At 37.9% G+C, this 20731-nt stretch overlaps 1 protein-coding gene across 2 annotated transcripts in view; it reads left to right on the top strand.

Moving 5' to 3' along the window:
* The first annotated feature begins 269 nt into the window (after positions 1 to 269).
* The window catches only part of LOC149257309 (isocitrate dehydrogenase [NAD] regulatory subunit 1, mitochondrial-like), a 53805-nt gene continuing 33343 nt past the window's right edge, over positions 270 to 20731 (top strand). The window contains exons 1-2 of one of the 2 annotated variants that reach the window (XM_089413944.1): positions 270 to 1007; positions 13582 to 13809. In XM_089413944.1, coding sequence (XP_089270070.1) covers positions 492 to 1007; positions 13582 to 13809 — 744 coding nt within the window. In that variant the 5' untranslated portion in view covers positions 270 to 491. Of the gene's footprint in view, positions 1008 to 13569; positions 13810 to 20731 lie in introns of both variants that reach the window. The other variant, XM_089413942.1, reaches the window with a different exon arrangement.

The following is a 20731-nucleotide window of genomic DNA, read 5'->3' as shown; positions in this document are numbered from 1 at the left end:
AGAAAATCCAGCGAAAATATTTGTAAATCCAAGTTATAGTTGTTAAACTTTAAAATTTTAGATGTCTTAACGTTTTTTATGACGCTGAATCCATTTCCACCATCAAAAACAAGATTCAAACATTGCCTCTACCAAATTTTTGAACGATCCGCCCAATTGCCTCTACCTCGTTAGACGAATCCAATTCCAACTCAAATTCATACTAATAATTCCAAACAAATAGCAACCATATTTTTAGACCATATAAAATGGAAAACAGGTACAAAGACCAGTCAAAAACGTCTTCGCTTCACGGCCCACGGACAGGGAAACGTCATACTATTGCAGTACAGCGGGGTTGTTCTTTCCCTTCTAGGAAGGACGTCACGAAAGCCGGGTCTAGTTGATGGCCCTGCGTATGTCCAAAGCAGGGATTCGAGTTCGAATCCTCCGAAGTCAAACCTGCGATCTGTGATCCAAACACAAGGCGGGGCGATCCGATCGCAGGGGACATGGCCACCAAGATAGCTTCACGCCTACTGAGATCGAGAATGGCAGCGGAACCATTGAAGAATGAGTGTCATCGTCGAGGCGTAACGTACATGCCTCGGCCCGGGGACGGAGCCCCGAGGGCGGTGACCCTGATACCGGGAGAGGGCATCGGGCCCTTGGTGACGGGAGCCGTTGTGGATGTCATGAAGGCCATGCACGCCCCTGTTTACTTCGAAACTTACGACATGCATTCCTCCATGGACAGAGTCCCCACAGAGGTCATTGAATCAATTAGGCGGAACAAGGTCTGTTTGAAGGGCGGCCTCCCCACCCCTGTGGGGGGAGGTGTCAGCTCCCTCAATGTCCAGATGAGGAAAGAATTGGATCTTTTCGCTTCCCTTGTTCACTGTTCGAATCTCCCCGGCCTCCCCACCAGGCACGATAATGTGAACATCGTCGTCATCAGAGAGAACACCGAGGGCGAGTACGCTGGTTTGGAACACGAGGTCGTTCCGGGCGTCGTGGAAAGTCTAAAGGTATCTTCTCCCGCCCCAGTTAATTTTTATTAGCCATTTTATTCAGACTTCAGTATAGACGCTAATTGGTTTTATGTTAAAATCATTTTTCTTAAAAATGGAACTGACCTTTTGCCCTCCACTGAATCTAAAAATGTTACATTTTGTAATTTCAATAACTGCCAACATCATATCAATATCAATAATTACATCTAGCAGAATCCACAAAGAGAGTGAGAATGACATTTTTTATAATCTCATTAATTACCTAAAGGCTTAATTAATATCAATAGTTATATTTGGCAAACCTCACACAGCGAGGAAGCAGGCCCACCGCAGATTTGAACTTGAATCATCTCACAACAATCATTCCATGTTGGTGCTACGGACAAACTTTCTACTAGAATCATTCTTTTAAAACCGTTTAAATTGAATTTACTGAAAAATATCAGCCCCTGCAAATTGGCACTGGGATTCTTAACATTGCCCAAGAGTACTTCAAGGACATGAATTGGTAAAGTTACGTTTGGCAGAAGCTTCCAAAAAGTTGAGGGCAAAAACCGTAAAATATTTCACAGAAAACAGGAGGGCTTTAATCAAAATTTGTGCTTAACAGAATTATTAACGGACCCTGTAAAACTGGATTTAACAATGGCTTTGCTTATCCAAATTTATCTACTTATGCAAGGTGTCCTTCTATTGATCAACTTGTTTCTGGACAGACAATATTTTAGGGGCAGCAAAATTGTTCAAAAATTTCCATAATAGGTTTCCAAATTCAAAATGGATAGTTGCCCAAAATTTTAAGGCATAAAATTATTTAAAGAAAATTTCTTTGAAATATATACCCTATAAACGTTAAAATTCCCAATTTCAAAATTCTATAACATGAATTATTCGGAGGCCAATTTTCTATGAAATATATACCTTAGTTCATTCCAATTTCAATCCTTTCACCTGTTAATTTTTGCGTACATGAAATGCAGATCTGAGCTTGTAGGATAAACCCTGCAACTCAGCCTTCCCATCTAAACTTTGAAACTGTCTATCCAAAACTGTTGATAAGAAAATATAATTTTATTAATATCCAACAAATTGTTGAGAAATCTATAGGGCTGCAATTAGGATGATTTTTCTTAAACTTGATAACTGCTTGTGATGTATTTTTACTTTTCCTTGATTATTAGTTTCTTCTCTTATTATTATGTTGTTCTTATCATCAAACAACTACCAAAACAAGAAGATCAACAATACACAAGAACACAGGATGTAGGTTGCAAGCCAGGGCCAAAACCTCTCCACTTGAGAGGAAAACCCACAAATCCCTTCTCTTCTTATAAATTCTTCAAATAACGAATTCCAAGACCTCTAGACCAATATCAATACCCTTCCAAGACCAAGCCAAACCTTCTTGATCATGTGCTTCCTTTATCCAAGCCAAACCTAGTCAAATCTCTTCCAGTTGCACAACTTCGACCCCCAACTATGGAATTTCGGCCTCTACTGCAGGTTTGAAATTTTCGGCCCCTGCAACAGTTACTGTTTCCATTCGTGTGAGCAATTTCAGGGCTTCCAAGGCTTCCTTTGACCTTCGCTTGGGTTCCTTCTCCTTCTAGGGCTTGTAGGTGACCTAAGAGTCCCTTCTTTGACCTTCTTTCTGCAACTTTCTCAACTTCGACTTTGCAACTGCAAAACCCTAGCCTTTCTTTTGCACGTGAGAGAGAGAGAAATAACCCAAACACTTTGTCCTTTGTCCTTCTATCCTTCTTCGCTTGCCTTTCTTTTGCTTCTCCTTCGCTTGGATGATGAGAAGTGAGTGAGTGTCCATAGGAGGTCGAGTTCCCTCCTATATATAGGCTTCCAAGGAGGATGACATGCCCTAATGAGGCCGACTTCTTAGTTGCCAGGCCAACTTGGTCTTGGAGGGTATTTTGACATTTTTAAATACAAAAATAATTCTTTTGACATGTTACAATGTGCCCAATTGGGTCTTCTTCATATGACAATGACTCTATTGACTTCTTGACACTAGGACAAACCCTAGAAGCACTCAATGGGTGCTTGACCTCTAAATAAAAAGATCTTGAACATGAAACCCATGCTACAAAAATAATAATAATAATAATAATTTTTTCTTTCTTTTTACAATATACAAGAATCAAGAGTACATTTCATATTTATGAAGGTTGAACCTAGTTACATATTTCAACACTCCCTCTTAACTAGGGAGGTATTCATAATGGTACATGGACATTCTCAAACTGAAGAGATCTCATAAGAAGAGTCGGATTGGTAAACCATCTCATAAGCTATCACTTAAGCTTATTCCTTTGCATCATAAGTCCACTCACTATCCCTAGAAATTTGACCCAAGGCTTCCTAATCTTCAAGGATGAGATGGGGGAAGGAGCTCACTTTCTCGTTCCTTAAAGACTTTGAAGAAGGGTTTGTTTAAGAGGGATGATGAAAATAAAATAACATGCCCACTCACCGAATACTTATTTATCATCATTTATAAACATAGCCTAGACATAGAAAGTCTACTTACTTAGAATATCATGCATTTATCCAAGCTTCACTAATTTCCATCCAAGATAAGAGTGCAAACCACATCAACAAGTCCTCCATAAGCAGTCACTTTGCTTAGACATCCATAGCACAGAGAAAAGAGATAGAAGGCAAGAGGAGTAAGTCTCCACAATGTGCAATTATCCAAATTTGGTAGCACCCTCTCTATAAATAGGAGGAAACTAAGCACTAGCCTCTACGATAGCCTAAATGAAGTAAAATCCCTAAAATGCAATAAATCCATGAGACAAGGTGGATAGGTCAAGGGCAACCCCCAAAAGATGCCATATTAATGAGTAACATATGCCAAAAATGCTAGACATCCATTATAAATGCCCTTCAAGAGTCACAATTGTGAGCGGGTGTGTGAAATGAGCATGATGCCATCCTCCGAAGTGGTGTATAATGATCCATAAGTCATGCCTTTGCATGAAAAAAGTGGAATGTCTCATTGTCCAAAAGTCACATCTGATCATCAAATGTCTCCTTATCATGCTAGGTCAGCTTCAAAAGTGGTCATACGTCATTGTCAAGTGAAACCTCCCATCATAAGTGTAATGCTTTCAAGAAAGGGCAAACTGTCACTAAGGGAAAAGGTGCCATGACCTCTTGAAGGGGGTGTGCTAACATCATCACATCCATCATGCATGTATTTTCACCCCTTTAATTTTCTGCACCCTTTCCTAAATGTTTGATTGGGGCATCTTGCTTTTCATTTCATAATGCTTGTATATAGATATACATTTATAATCTGGTTTGTTGGGTCCACTTTTTATATCTAGTTTATTGCATGGGGCATTGGGATACTTCATTAGTCCTTTTTTGGTAGATGCATTCAATGCACTGGACTAGGTGTGATGGAGTCACAAGTACTAAAATCTTTGCATTGTTTATCCATCCTCCTAAATCAATATTTAAAACAGATGTAGGTGGAGTGAAAGTTTTATGGGCATTTTGATTTCTTTCCCTATTTCTTGCCCTTTCTATATCTTTTTTGCCATTTCCAACATTTGCTTTGGTGAAGACTTTTCTCCATACAATTCAGTGATCCTATCCACCTCTTCAAATTTGTTCACATTATGGGAGGATGGAGACTTCTTACTTACCTTTTGGCTATTCTCCGTAACTCCCATTCAATTCTCCATGGACAAATGGTGCTCCTTGCCAACCACATTGATTTGCTCACTTGTCCCAACCATCCTTCCTCCTAAAATCCTTATAGGATAAGGACAAGTGGCTTCATCATGCATTTCATCACAAGGTCTACAATAAGGAATTGAATCATCAACCAAGTTAGTAGACTCAAGTGGGTTTGGTGGCCTATGCTCATTTGGAGGTCCCTTCTTTTTCCATCTATCATTACCTAGATTTTGGAATCTCCCAGCTTGATTTCTCTCCATGGCCATCAACCTATTTTAGATGGCATTCATTTGAGTAGTGTGATTTTCTTCCATTGTCTTAATGAGTTCGGTTAACTCTTTAATAATATCATGTACACTTTCTTCCTTTGCTTTCCCCTTAGAATCATGAGATTTTGCTGGCCCTCTATTGAAACCAAGAATTTCAGACTTCCTAATTCTCTTCTAGCCCTTTCCATCTTTAAGGCCTCAGATTGAGCTGCACCCAAATTTCCAGGCTCTTTCCTTAGCTTATAGGCAGTATCAACACCAAAAACATCTAAATATGAGCACAAAAGAAACTCATCAAAAGGCTTAACAATAGAAGGCATGCTTTTCACCAAATTTTTAAATCTTTTAATTAAATTCCTCGATGGTTTCATTTTCATTCTTCTTCATAAAGCTAATGGCATTGATCAAGTGCCTATTTTATTTCTTTTCTCCAAATTTTCCTATGAAAGCATTGATGATTGCTTGTAAGGAGTCATAAGAGTTAGCAGGTCGCTTAGTGAACCAATCAAGAGCATCCTCCTCTAAAGAGAGAACAAAAAGTCTCATCTTCACATCCTCATAATTAGCAGTGTTATACCTCTTGAAAATGCAAACATTGAAATTATTGCATGTGATGCAACACTAATGGCATTGTTACCTTGAAAATGAGACAACTTTTCAATAGTCTTGTGAGGGATATTGTGAGTATAGCCATTTATGTTAGTAAAATTATAAGGAGCAAAAAGAACATTCATGATGCTTGGCTTTACTTGTTCTTGAAAAAGCAAATGAATATCTGAAATAGCCTCTTGCCAAGATTAACAAGGGTTCTACTATGAGAAAGTCTATTTAACCTTTCTCTAAAACCTTTTCAGGTTCAAGAGTGGGGCTAACTAGACCACTTGGATTTCTCCTAGTAGAAACTCTTGCAAAATTTGAATTGAGTGGAGTCGCCAGTTGAGCAAGAATCTAATCCTAAAGTCCAATATGCCAAAACCAAAGGTTTGTCGATTTTCCAGGTGCAAGAAGACTTGTCCCCGACAACGACGCCAAAAGAATGTTACCACCTGGCACGCACACCTACGTTAGTGAGAAATGCCCTTAACCCCACAAGGTGTGGTTGGTGGCAAATTAAAGAGATGGGGCTGCCACCTATTCCCAACTCTCTCCGTTTAAACTCTCTCCTAAGTCAGCTAAGGGGGGTGGTCCTTAAATGGAAAACTAAGTTAGAAGGTTTCTGGGAGATGTTCAATTAGGATTACTTGAGATTGTGAACAATATAAAATGAAATAAACTTTAATAACCATCAACACGTGAGATAATGATAAGAATATATAAAACCAGTGCCTTCAAATATTGCTTTAAGAATAAATAATACTTGTTCAAAATAAAATGAAGTGTTTCAAATTGAAACACAAACAATCCTGTCAATCAAACAAAAGATGTTAGCAAGATATGATACCAATGCAAGATATAAAATGTGCTTTCAAAAAATACTTTTAAAATATATGATCATTCATAAATTCAAAGTATGCAAGGAAGCAATATGGAATGACTTTGCAAAGGAAACAAGTTAGAACTTTACTTGCAAAAATAAATAAGATGATACTTGCCCAGATAAAGTTTTCAATTCAAAACATATTCATCAATAACAAGTACATGGATAATTTGCAAGTAAAATAGTAAAATGAAATGCACCTAAACTAAAATTTGATGCAATTATCTTGGTTATTTTTAATCTAAATGCTTATTATAGATGTGACTTTTCTTCCAAATGTTTTGAAACAAGTCTCTTATGTGAGTTGTGGAAGGGGTACAAGAGAAAAGCGACAACGACTATATTAACGATACCTTCATTGGATTACCCAACACATCCGATGCCGTCGGCGCTGCAGAGACTGTGGCTTTGACGACTGCAAAGTTACCGTGTTAACCACATAAGAGGGTCGATGTCCCTCAAGTTGATGAAAGAAAGGGGTCCCTAAAAGATGTCTTTCAACCAAGCTTATGCTTGGAGGTAAATAAAGTTAAGATGCAACTATATTAAAATGCCTAATATGGTATGCAAATAAGTTTTCTAAATAGAGATTTGCAATGGAAATAATGTTCAAAGTAAATTGCAAATATAAAATCAATTTGAAAAGGAGATTAGCTTGCACATGAATTAAGTAAAATTACTAAATGCTTTGCTTCAAGTAAATGGAAATGTGTTCAAAAGAAAAGATAACTTGGATGGTTGTTGAAGATAATGCAAGATACATAAGCTTCATGAACATATAAGATTGTAAGTTGCAAAAAATAATTGCTTTTACAAATGTAAAACAATGAAACTTTCAATTTATATGCTTGCAAAATGAGAAAATAAAATAAATGAGCATATAAACAATGAGTCTATTGTGAGGCCAACATGAAGCAAATGGTTAAATTAACTAAATCAACTTTGTTACTTGAAATGAGATGCCTTGCATAAAATAAATTGCTTCCAAAAGTAGGTACTTGAAAGCTAAACTTGAAATGGAAAAGCATGAAAATAAGTAACAAAAACAAATTCAGAAAATTAGCTTGTGAGAGTGATGTTGTGTTAATTTTAAGACATGCAAGATGAAAAACTAAGAAAACTAGCTCAAGATCAAACCACCCACATGTTCCACCTTTTCCAAAGAAAGGAGAAAATGACTCGTTGGGTAAAAACCCAAGCTCCCACAAGAAAAACTAAGCTTTTATTAGATATTACAAGATGAAGAACTTTCAAGGGGTCTCAAGTAAATCTTCAAGAAGAGTCTTTACAATTAATGAGGCTTCTCATGCTCCAGATCTCCTTCTTGAAAGTTAAATTTAGAAAATGAAGTAAGTACAATGAGAAAAACTCTCGAGGTTGAAGAAGTTAAAGCTCTCAAGGTTGAAGAAGTTAAGTGTCTTTTGATGCCCCAAGGGTTGGCCTCCAAAGGTGAATGAAATGTTGCACAAGACAAGGAGCTAATCCTCTTCAAATGCTCACGACCTTGCCAAATAGCAGCCCTCCTCTTTGTGCACGACCTCCTCAAAAAATTCGACTTTGAAAGGGGTTGAGAGGTCCTACAAGGAAAAGTGTTAGAGTTTATGTGGTCATTCTTTGATGCTTTTATGGCCAACACTCTACCTATAGGTTGTAAGATCAAGAAACAAATTAGTGTAGAGTGAATATGAAAACAACTAAATAAAATACAAATAATATATAAGAGACCAAATCAAGTGATGAGAGTGAATCCCATTACTTGGTTTAGTTTAGAAAAAAGCTCTCAAGTAGCTAAATTTAAACCAATGAAGCACTATTTTAAGAGATTTAAATTTTAAAATGATTTGCTTGATACAAACTATGCCCAAACGAATCCCTGCAAGACACTTTTCGTAAGATAAATTAAGTGAATCCAAATAACAAATGGGAGTTCCTTTGAAGGTGCTCCAAGAGTGGGTTGGTCTCCCAAAGACTTTCCCCCATGCTTGATCTAACAAAAATTCTTCTACCATACTCGAATCACATATTAGTCCATATAGATTTAGATAAGTAAACAATGAATTGAGACTTCTAGAAATTTATTTGAAAATAAACTAGAACTCTTAATATCTAGAGTTTACTTTCAAATAAAATGCTAACACAAGGTAGCTTTGCACTAGCAAGTTTACAAGAATATATGGAAATAAAATGATTGAAAACATAGAAAAGATTATACCAATGGCTCACAATGCACCATGCTCCAAAGGAAAAACACCCATAAATGAACCCCCAAAGTCTTTTTATTAAAGCTCTTGAAAAGTATACAAAGTGGTAGCTCTTCCACAAGTACAATATATAGTAACAAAATATACAATATGAGAGCTCAAGGCTATATTATATAGAGAGGTCGGAGCAAATCCCAATATAGAAACCAAGTGACAAATGGCCATGGAGAAGATCCCAGGAGAGGAAATCAAATTCCAAGTGGAGGTGTGAAGAGACCAAGGAAAATCGAATTCTAGATGTGGCACCATGAAATCCCAAGCAAAATCGAATTTCACATGTGTAAAGATGAGCAAATCCAAGTGTGAAGTAGTCAAGGAGCTAACTCAAGTCCAACTCCAAGAACAAACCATGTGATGCCACCTCATGTAGATGCCTCCAATGAACTTAGCGTAGATCCCTTGATGAATTGCGTGGTCCCTCCTTGAGGAGATTTCAATGTAGAGGTGATGATGCCAAGTGTGAAGGAGAGGGAACATAAGTGGAGACAAACTCCCAATAATATGTCAACCAAAATCTTTCCAATATCTCCCATGTACATTAACTCCAAAAAAAATTTCGATTTTCCAAGTCACCAACAACTGCATTTATGTCAAGAAATTCGATTTCCTTGAGTGGGCCATGTATTTATGATGCAAGGTGCCAAATCATCCTCCAACTTGTCCATTGACTTGAGATAATTTCCAGGTCATTTCTATTTTTTTAAATTTCTGGTTTAATTTATTACCAGATTTCCCACTAAACTTAGGAAAAATGGGCTTTGGAGGTCTAAAACACATTTTTAACCTTTCAAAGTGTGTCATGGTATAAATTTGAGCGTGAGAGGTGTAATTTTTATTACTCATACCCCATACAACTTCCATAGACATCACTTTTTACATTTCATATACAAATTTTATTCCAATTTCCACCCTGCTGGAAAATTAAAAAATTAAAAAATGACTCCCTAGACCTAATCGAATTCCTTGAATTTTTTTGTGTGATCTAGTATGGTAATATACAATGACCCTAGACACTAGGACTCACCCAACGCCTCGCCATCAAGCCGTGCTCCGGCTTTGGGATTATGCTTGGAGGGAAAAACTCAATTAATTATTAAGTCATTGTAAGGATATGATAATTAACCAAGTGAAAAAAACCTCCCAGAGTAATACTCACTTGATGACAAGGTCCCAGGCTACCTAGGCTTGTTACATGACTCGACTCCTCATATTAGCATCACTTTTACATTGTCCCTGCAGGGATTGTGGAATTTGAGTACAACAGAAAATGATAAGAAGAAGAAGACAGTTGAAAAACTCTGGTAATATGATGATCTCTGATGGTACAAGTAGCCTTCGGTACATCCTTGGGCATGGAGTCTTCGAAAAATCTTTAGGTGCCACTCCAGTGGTCAAAGGACTAATTCTTGGTCACAGAAAAGACACTGATTTTGGACGTGTTAACTGTTTTAAGTGCTCTATTAGTTTATGAAAGGTCTCAAAGTGGAGCAAAGAAATTAGAAAATATACAACCTGAATTTTTGAGATATTTTAAGACCTCCAAATAATATTAATTTTTGTGGGACCTCCCATTTCCCACTTGGTTATAAGCAGGGATATCACTAAAGTTATAAGCCCACCGAAGTTTGAAATGGTGACAAACTTATTTCACCACCATATTTTCCATTGAACCAAAAAACTTTTATGTGATTGCAAGCTATGATCCAGGATGAGCCCATGAGCATTGTGATTGACCTCCCTGTTGAAGAATATTTTATTGATGTCAATTTCACAAATAGATTAAAAATTGCAAAGGAGGAAGTTAAAAAAGATCAAGATAATGTTGTGAATAATAATTAGAATTGTGTATCAATGAATATTCCCTCAAGTCTAAATTTGAAGCCATACATAAATTTGGAGTTGATGTTGAGTTATTGGGAATTTATGTAAAAGTACATAGAATTCGAACATTTAACAGAGAAAATAGCATTGTTAGATATTAATTTTAGATTTTTCTCTTGGCCAATTTCATAATCAACAACAAAATGATGAAGACTGAGAAGAAAAGTTATGAAATTTGAACAAATTCTTTGTAGAGAAAGATGAAGATGTATATATATATATATATATATATATATATATATATACATAAAATACAAATAATATAAATAATAATAATCATGAATAATGATTAATTAACTAATAATTAGTATTGAAGAGGCATGTCTCTATGGACATGACCATTTGTGAAAGGGTACCTGCCTGAGTATATATACGGGACCCTCAGTTGTAGTCAAATCATCACATTCTTATTCAATACATTTTATATATGATTGCATCTTCAATGGGTATCTTCATATTCCAAGTCTTTTGGAGTATTTAATCTGCTATTACAAACTTTGTTCGTAACATTGGTATCTAAGCATTTACAAATTTTGTTCATAACAGAATAAATTTCTCACCTAAGTATCATAGTCAAGGCCTACTTGCACAAATCAAGTTAAAGAATGAGAAGAAGACATGACAGAAAAAGCTAGAATAACTTGTAAAAATGGAAATATTGATGACAAAGAAACAGTACTAGATCTAGTTGAATTAGGGAAGTTTCTTGAGTTTGAAGTCTAAACCACAGATAACGGAATTATCACAAATGCAATCAAATTTGAAAATTGAGTGAAGATTACTGTAGTCGACAGGCCATCAATCAACAAAGTCACACTTACAGATCCAGTTACAGTTGAAGGTTCCTCTGTTTCCATTAATGATTCTAGTATATCCAAAGGAGGTTCAACTATAAAACCCTATAGTCACCCAAATTACAAATTCCATCACATAGATCAAACACAAGTTCACATTTCTAAATACTGGAATGCTAATTCAACTCATTTCCAAAGATATACTGAGGATTGCAATAAACGAAGTCCTAATAAAATATTGCATGATAGAGTTTTATGTAAACTTGAATTGGGATGGAATGACTCTTTCACATTGTGAATTTTGTTAAAGCATTTTAAATATCCTACCTAAGTCACCTGACACGGGGATTCAGGATTCGGGATTCGTGGTGTCGGATTCGGACACGTTGACCCCCCGGAACAGGACACGTAGGATTCGTTATATATTATTTTATTAAAATATATATATATATAGGACACGTAGAATTCGCTATATATTATTTTATTAAAATATATATATATATATATATATATATATATATATATATATAAAATTAGATATTTCTTACACAAATTTTAATTAATGATACAAATTTATTGATTTCAAATATAGATCTTCATCTATAGCTATTAGCATGCATAGTACATACAAAATTCAAATACATGTCAATCTATTATCTATTTCTTATGCTTGGCCCTCTTGCCACCACGAGAAATGTCTAATTTTTTAGTCTTGTTGGAAAATCAGGATCTTTGTCATTAATATCACCCTCTAAGCATTAATATCCAGAGGTATCTTTGTCATTACCTCTATATCTATATAGGGATCTTTGTCATTAATATCACCCTTTAAGCATTAACATAAGATAGAACAAGCATAACATGTCAAGTCAAGATTTTGTTTGAGTGATGCGTACATTTTTAGGAGGGTCATGATACAGGAGTTCGACAACCAATGTCACTAACATCAAGGTGCATAGAGGGATCGGTGCTCTTGATTAAATACAAGTTCCATACCCTAATACATGACAAAATTCAATGGAAACATTGCAATCCCCCAATCCTAAAATCCTGAAAAACTGATAAGTCTGCTGGATTTTGAATGAAATCTAAAATTCTACTTTCTCCATATGAAATCCAATGAGGCCGGAACCACTCTCAAACATCCCGAGTCATTTCATGGTAATGTTAAAAATTTAAGTAAAAGGATGAAAATGAATATTAAGGAGAATGTCACTTTTACTTGAAGAATTTAACTTAACATTACCATGAATAGCATATCAATACTTGGGCCTAGACTTGATCGTTAAGCTACCAAAACGCTTGCCAAATGAAAATATGCGTGGCTGTAATGACCAAATGCGGCCTTTTAATACCCGTGCAGGTCACTTTTGCCGCCTAACGAGTCCTGGAAAACAGGACACGCTGCCAAAATCGTGACACGCAGTCAGATTCGACTTGTCAAAATAGGACACGACGTGTTATGGTTTTTGGACACGAATCTCGAGAGAATCGTGTCGGACACGATGGATTCGGGATTCGTGGGGCCTATAGGACGAATCCGGTTATCTAGTATCCTACTGTTTAGTCTCTTAAACAATGACAGCATCAAGGACAGAGCATCAATTGAGAACATTATAGGTAGGAACAAAGACGTAGACTTCTCCAGACTATGCTTTGAGGACAAAGCATTATTGACTGGGGAGGCAATGTAGCAAGCATAAAATACATAAATCACATTAATAATACTGATACTAATCATTAAATAACCCAAGAGACACAACCCTTCACTCTTGCAACCAATCAATGATAAACTGTCATGAATGGTCTTGTAAGCAACACATTCATTAGATATATATAATATATATCCAGTATGGATTTCTCTACTTATCCTGTTTATTTTGAATATTCAGTTGATGAACCAGTTTGGTTCATTACATTATCAAACCCATGGTAATCACCCACTGTTAACCTTTCGTAGTTTTATGCTTGAGATACATGACAAGTTATAGAGGCCAATATTTTTTCTCCTCTTTATAAGTATTGAAATGTTTGGATTCACATTACATGGCATAAGCGTGTTCATGTTCATGATAAAATATAAAAATATCCGGATCATACCATGAACTTGTGTTTTATGTACAGCTTTTAGTATACTCATGTCATAAGGTCTATACTTCATGTGTTTTGTCACTGACATGGTTGTATTGCTAGGTAATAACAAAGTTCTGCTCAGAGCGGATTGCCAAGTATGCATTTGAATATGCATATCTCAACAATAGGAAGACAGTGACAGCAGTGCACAAGGCCAATATCATGAAGCTTGCAGATGGATTGTTCCTGGAATCCTGTCGTGAAGTTGCAACGAAATACCCAGGAATCAAGTATAATGAGATCATTGTTGATAACTGCTGCATGCAACTTGTTTCAAAACCTGAGCAATTTGATGTGATGGTAAGTTTTAATGCTGTGGATTTGGGACGGACTTTATTGAAATTTCATTGCTTCTGCTGTTTCCTGATTTTATTGGATATTGGATTGTGGTTTTCGCAATACTAAAAGAGGATTATAAAATCCTTGACAATGAAAACTTCAGAATCTCATCTCTCCATTGATCACTCTCAGACTATTAATCTGCAGGGTAATCACAAAAATAGAGTTCAGTCCTATTGCTTATTAGAATGGAAGTACAATTTCTGTAATCAAGATCCTTATATTTCAGTGAAGTTTCTGAGCACCTTTTTTCTTGACATATGAAAGGGGACTACACTTGGTGGGGTATGCCTCACACATTAACCTAAAGGAAACAAATTCCACTCTATGCTGCCACTCTTTTCCCTCAGGCCTCATGTCTATGTTTTCCTGTATGGCAATTATCTATGTTTTTGTTTGCTATCTAGTAACATATTGGCACTAAACAGCAAACAAATACAGAAGAAACTACTTTTTAAAATACGGATTTTATACCAGATATATCGTGTGCTATATGGGTTCTTCTGTTTTAATTTTAAATTTGAGTTTCCGTGCAACATTCAACTTAGTTTGCCTCTTCAACCATTTGTACAACAGTTGAGGAAATTCACAAAAGAAAATTTCACGAGCTTTAGAAAGTACATACCAGTCTCTAAACATTTCTGGATCGGTGTTCAAGAAACTGACTTAATGTTCTATGTACTCGGTGTCTTTTTGGGTAACTAGGTCTCAAGTGATTTTGGTAGGGTCCTACCCTAACCTCCCTACTTTAGGCTACCTAGGAGTTAGTTAATTGTATGTAGCCATCCTCTTTGAATAAGGCCCATTATGTTGAAAATTGGCAGCTGAGGGAGCAATTCCTTCCTTGGAGAAGCCCAACAAACCCTAAGGAGATCCCACTTACCCTTGGAAAAATTAAATTTGCTCATGGAAAAATATTATTTTAACGCTGGTCCAAGTCAATTGCAGCTAGGGCTGATCGTAGGTGGGCTGTTTGACCAGACTTTGACTGGGCTGAATTTGACTGTTTTGAGGGCTGTTTTATCTTGCTGTTTGGAGGCCCCGAAGTTGACTGAAGTTGACCGATTCGCTGAGGGTCAAATATGCCCTGTTGACCAGTGTTGACTTTTTTGGTTAGGGCTCTTTTGCTGCTGCTATAAATTATCAGATTTGTAAATTGTACTATCTCTCTCTTTTGAACTATTGAAGACTAAAATAAGATTTGATCAAGGGTTTCCCCACATTGGGGTTTGTCCCTGGCTAGTGCCACATCTTGTGTCCTCTTGTCTTGGCTTGTCTTCTACTATTTATGTTTATGTTCTATCTGCATTTACTATCATGTTGATGTGATTGTTAATCTAAATATTGATACTGGGCTAATAAAGAAATTGAAGTAAAATTGCTCTAAAGCATAGAAAATACCATTGTTACCTAAAATTAACATGGTATCAGAGTTGAGGTGAAGACAAAGCCCAAGCAAGAGTGAAAGAGCAACCCCCAAAGACAGTTGGACAAGGACAAAAGGTTCAATGGGTTCCTCACTACTTCCCGACTGAAGACAAGCTCCATGATAAATTTGACTATCATGGATGGAAGATGTCTCTTGATTTGACCTTGGAAGAAAAAGAAGTGATGAACTATGTGCAGGGTAAAATCCCTAAACCTCCTTCAAATGCACCGGCTGTTGCGAAGACCAAGTACAATAGGGATGAAGTCAAAGCAAATAAGATTATTAAGGATTCCATTGACAAGCATCTGGTGGCCTATATCTCCGAATTGAAGACCTCCAAGGAGATCTATGACAGGTTGGTCAGCATTTTCAAGGTTAGTAATGCTAATCAAATTCTATTTCTCAAGAATAAGTTGAAGGATATTAAGAAGGGCAAGGACGAGGATATTCAATCCTATTTCTTGAGGATAACTGAGATCAAGAATGATCTACTCTCAATTGGAGAAGTCATTCCTGACAGAGAACTTACTCTCACCACCCTTGGAGGACTCCCACCTGAGTGGTATGTATTTAGAACCACCGTCCTCAACAATGATCGAATTCTAGGGTTTGAAGAATTGATGTCGAGATGCATTCAAGAAGAAACAAGAATGGTGGAACAAGAAATGCCTTCTAATAGAAGCAAGGCCACTGCATTCTCTGCTTCATGTTAAAAGGAGAAATAATGCAGGGTCTAAAGGTCATTTCCATGGAAAGCCTGGATCTAAGGGAGGAAGGAAGGGCAGGTGCTTTGTTTGGAATAAGTTTGGCCACTATGCAAGGGAGTGTCCAAATAGAAGGGACACATCACATGATGATGATCACAATCATTCCAGGGGCAACTTCAACAACAATGATCAAAGGAATAGTAGGGCCAATGGCAAAGGAAAAAGGAATGCGAGACATCAAGGAATTGGTCGACCCTCCAAGAAATCAAGGAAATTCAGGTATGAAGAATCAAACGTTGTTAACAATAAGTAAAAAGAGTACTCTCTTATATCGGCCCTCCTCACTGCCTCTCCTCCGGACACTTTGGGAAATTGGCTGATTGATAGTGGTGCCTCAAGGCACTTCACCGGATACAAGGAAGCCCTCTCTAATCTGATAGAAAAGGAGACAAACTTGGAGATCATCCTTGGAGACGATGCCACCTATCCCGTGAAGGGAGTAGGGAATGTTACCCTTCAATTGAATCAAGGTAACACTATTCATTTGCAAGAAGTACTATTTGTAACTGATCTCAAGAAGAACCTAGTGTCCATTTCAGCCATGGAGGACAAAGGATTCAAGGTGGCATTCATCTATGGAAAGGTACGTGTTTGGAAAAGAAATTTTAAAGATGATTTTACTCTTGGGTTCAGGGTTAACACTTTGTATCAAGTTGGAGGAAGTCCATTGGGAGCCATCTCTTGCGACACACCTCTACAATATGAACTATGGCACCGGAGGTTTGCCCATCTTCATTATAAGGCCCTACCCGATGTGAGACAGATGGTGACAGGTATGCCTGAGTTCAAAGTAGAGCATGAAGGTGTATGTCCGGGATGTGCTGAAGGAAAACTTACAAGGGGACCATTCCCCTCAAGTAATAGCAATATCACAAATATATTGCAATTGATCCACTCAGACATATCTGGTATGATGCCCGTAAACTCTTTGGGAGGATACTTATATTATCTCACCTTTACGGATGATTATTCTCGCAAGACTTGGATCTACTTCTTGAAGAAGAAGGATGAAGTGTTCACTTGGTTCCGCCACTTCAAAGCCTTGATCGAAAACCAATCCGAGAAGAAAATCAAGATATTGAGGACCGATAATGGGATCAAGTACGATTCCAATGAATTCCAAGATTATTGCAGAGAAGCTGACATTAAGAGGTAGATTACTATGCCATACACTTTTGAGCAAAATGGTGTCGCTGAAAGGAAGAATCGCTCTTTTGTAGAAGCAGTGTGTGCCATGCTTCATGATCAAGGCCTTTCGAAGTTCCTATGGTTTGAAGCTGCAAATACCATTGTGTATGTTCAAAACCGATGCCCTCATCGAGCATTGGACTCCAAGACTCTCGAAGAAATGTTCATTGGTAAGAAACCCGATGTCTCTCATTTTAGAATTTTTGGAAGTCTCGTATATTTCATGTTCCGAAAGAGAAAAGAAGCAAATTGGGTGCATTTGGGAAGAAATGAATGTTTGTGGGCTATTGTGAAAATTCTAAGGGATATAGAATTTATGTGGCTGGTCAAAAGGAAGTTGAGATAAGTCATGATGTCACCTTCGACGAAGATATGGCCCTCAGGAAGATCAACAACCTTCCTATCCTAAGGAAGGACAAAGAAGCTGACACCGAAAATCAGGGTGCAAAAGAAGACGAAACGATGCTTGATGTTGATAAACCTATGGATCCTATTGATCCTCCTCCTCATGAGCCCTCCTCCAAAAGGAGACCCTCATGGCTTAGGGAGACTCTCGAAGATGCTGAGAGACACATTGCACCAAGGGGGACTTTCCGTGAAAGCAAGAAGCCGAACATGTATCAAGGATATTTGACCGCCATGAGCACTATCATTCAAAATGAGCCTTCATCATTCGAAGAAGCCGTGAAGCATCAAGTATGGAAGGATGCTATGAATGAAGAATACGAGTCAATTATGAAGAATGATGTCTGGGATGTGGTCCCTAGACCCCAGGACAAATCGGTTGTCACCTTTAAGTGGCTCTACAAAATCAAGCATGGAGTTGATGGAAGTGCAGACCCTCTCATTCACAAATGTAAGAGGGAGTTGGCTTCTGAATTTGAGATGAAGGACCTAGGACCGATGCACTATTTCCTAGGGTTGGAGAAAAGCCAGGTGAAATTTTCCTCTCTCAAGGAAAATATGTTGTGAAGATATTGGAAAGATTTGGGATGGTGGATTGCAAGCTTGTGACTACTCCGATGGAACTTAACTTTAAGAAGTTATGTGGTAGTGCTGCTGGACCTGAATTGGGAAATGCTTCTGAGTATCATCAACTCATAGGAGCACTGATGTTCTTGGTGAACTCCCGTTCGGACATATGTTTTGCAGTTAACACATTGAGCCAATATATGGTTGAGCCTCATCATATACATTAGATTGGTGCCAAGAATCTTCTGAGATATCTTCGGGGCACAATCACTCATGGACTGAGATACACTGTCGGAGATGTGAGGTTGCATGGTTATTCTGATGCTGATTGGGCTGGTAGTGTGGTGGATTGCAAGAGCACTTCTGGATGCTGTTTTTCTTTAGGTTCTGCTTTGATATCCTGGATGAGCAGGAAGCAGAATTCGGTTGCCTTGAGCACTGTCGAAGCTGAATACATAGCTGCTAGTATGGCCTCTTGTGAAGCTGTCGTGTTGAGGAAGCTCTTCAGTGAGTTGTTTGGACATGTGCTGGATACCACTATGATCCTCTGCGACAACCAGAGTGGGATCCGATTATCAGAAAATCCCATGTTTCATGATCGCTCCAAGTATATAGATATCAGGTACCACTTTATCCGGGATATGGTACAACAAGGAGAAATAACGCTCCATCACATTGAGACTGATGAGCAAGTCGCCGATATTCTGACGAAGCCCCTAGGGAAGGTTAAGTTCTTGGCTTTCTGAGAACGACTTGGAGTCATGGAGAGACCCTCTTATGAGGGTCCTGTATGAGATGGACATTGCAACCATAGGGTGAGTGGTTCAACCTTCCCCTAGTGGTTTGCTGTGTACAGGGTGAGTGGTTCAGCCTTCCCTTGCAATACCCCTTGGCGACATGTAGGCAGGATGAGTGGTTCATCGTTCTCCTGCTGAGACATCCTACCCATGCAGTTTGAGACTCATGGGAAGTACCTCTCATCTGGCCAATGAGTAGGGAAATGAGGATAGGGACCATAGTACTACCAATGGATGCATCGTGTACTACCGTACTCCCTATACTAGGATGACTGATATTGATCTGGGATCAATTGGAACTGACTTCGGGTTAGTAAGAGTGGTATGACAACTCTCCTTTGATTGCGACAGACTTCGGGTCAATAGAGAATGGTATGATACATTCTCGATCACTTCTTCTTCTTCATAGTTCAACAGAGCACAACAGTGCATCGATGGCAGAGATAGTACATATTGGCAGATGGATTAGCAGATGGAGTCTCCCTAGTTGAGAGGGAGTGTTAAAATTGGCAACTAAGGCCAAACTCCACATTGGTCATTTTATTTATGACAACTGATATTTTTCTAGGATTCCTCTCTCCGAGAGGTGTAGGATTGATCTAAAGATCATCCGATTCTGACATGTACAAATGAAGTTATGAATTTATTTTGATTATGGTCAAATTTGTCAAGGTCGGTCAACAAACTTATGTAGGCTCAGAAGCCCAACAATCATGTCTATTCATCCTCAACGTTGCATATAAATAGAAGGTGACTTAGCCTCATTTGGACACACTCATCTTCACACTTCTCTCTCTTTCTCTCCTCATTGATTGGGTACGGATTTCTGGGCCTCTCTCTCTCCACACGTCCGAAATTTCAGGACAACGAAATTTTGGGAGGCCAAAATTTCAGGAGAGCGAAATTTCAGGAGGCCAAAATTTCAGGAGAGCGAAATTTCAGGAGGCCAAAATTTCAGGAGATCGAATTTTTGGACAGTTTGACCAAGCATTGACCAGCATGCGTTGACCTCCTTTGACTGTGTTTTTGTGAGGGCTATCTCTGTTTGGGCAGGCTGCATTTCTGGGCACAAAAATCGAGGCTAAACATTGATTGTTGACCAGCGCTGGCTGCAGCTAGAGCTGATTGCAGTGGGCTGTTTGACTAGACTTTGACTGGGTTGAATTTGACTGTTTTGAGGGTTGTTTTATCTTGTTGTTTGGAGTCTGAAGTTGACCGATTTGCTGAGGGTCAAATCTGCCCTGTTGACGAGCGTTGACTTTTCTGGTTAGGGCTCTTTTGCTGCTGTTATAAATGATCAAATTTGTAAATTGTATTATCTCTCTCTGCTGAACTATTGAAGACTAAAAGAAGATTTGATCAAGGGTTTCCCCACATTGGGGTTTATCCCTGCCTAGTGCCACATCTTGTGTCCTCTTGTCTTGGCTTCTCTTCTACTGTTTATGTTTATGTTCTATCTGCATTTTACTATCATGTTGATGTGCTTGCTAATCTGACTATTGATACTGCACTAATAAAGAAATTGAAGTAAAATTGTTCTAAAGCATAGAACATACCATTGTTGCCTAAAATTAACAAATATAATCCTAGGGTTCATTCCTGGGATCTTACTTTAGTTATTACAAGGGTTTTGTTCATAAACCCTAATTCACCAAATCCAAAAAATATAGGATTTTGTTATATAACTTAGACATTAATAGTAAACCCTAAAGGACTAGGGTTTTTACCAC

Source organism: Pinus tabuliformis, chromosome 6 (assembly GCF_031772625.1).
Source record: "Pinus tabuliformis cultivar Carrire ecotype Pingquan chromosome 6, CPIR1, whole genome shotgun sequence".
NCBI classification, from domain to species: domain Eukaryota; kingdom Viridiplantae; phylum Streptophyta; class Pinopsida; order Pinales; family Pinaceae; genus Pinus; species Pinus tabuliformis.
Note: the sequence above shows the minus strand (reverse complement) of the source record. Positions and strands in the feature narration are given on the sequence as shown.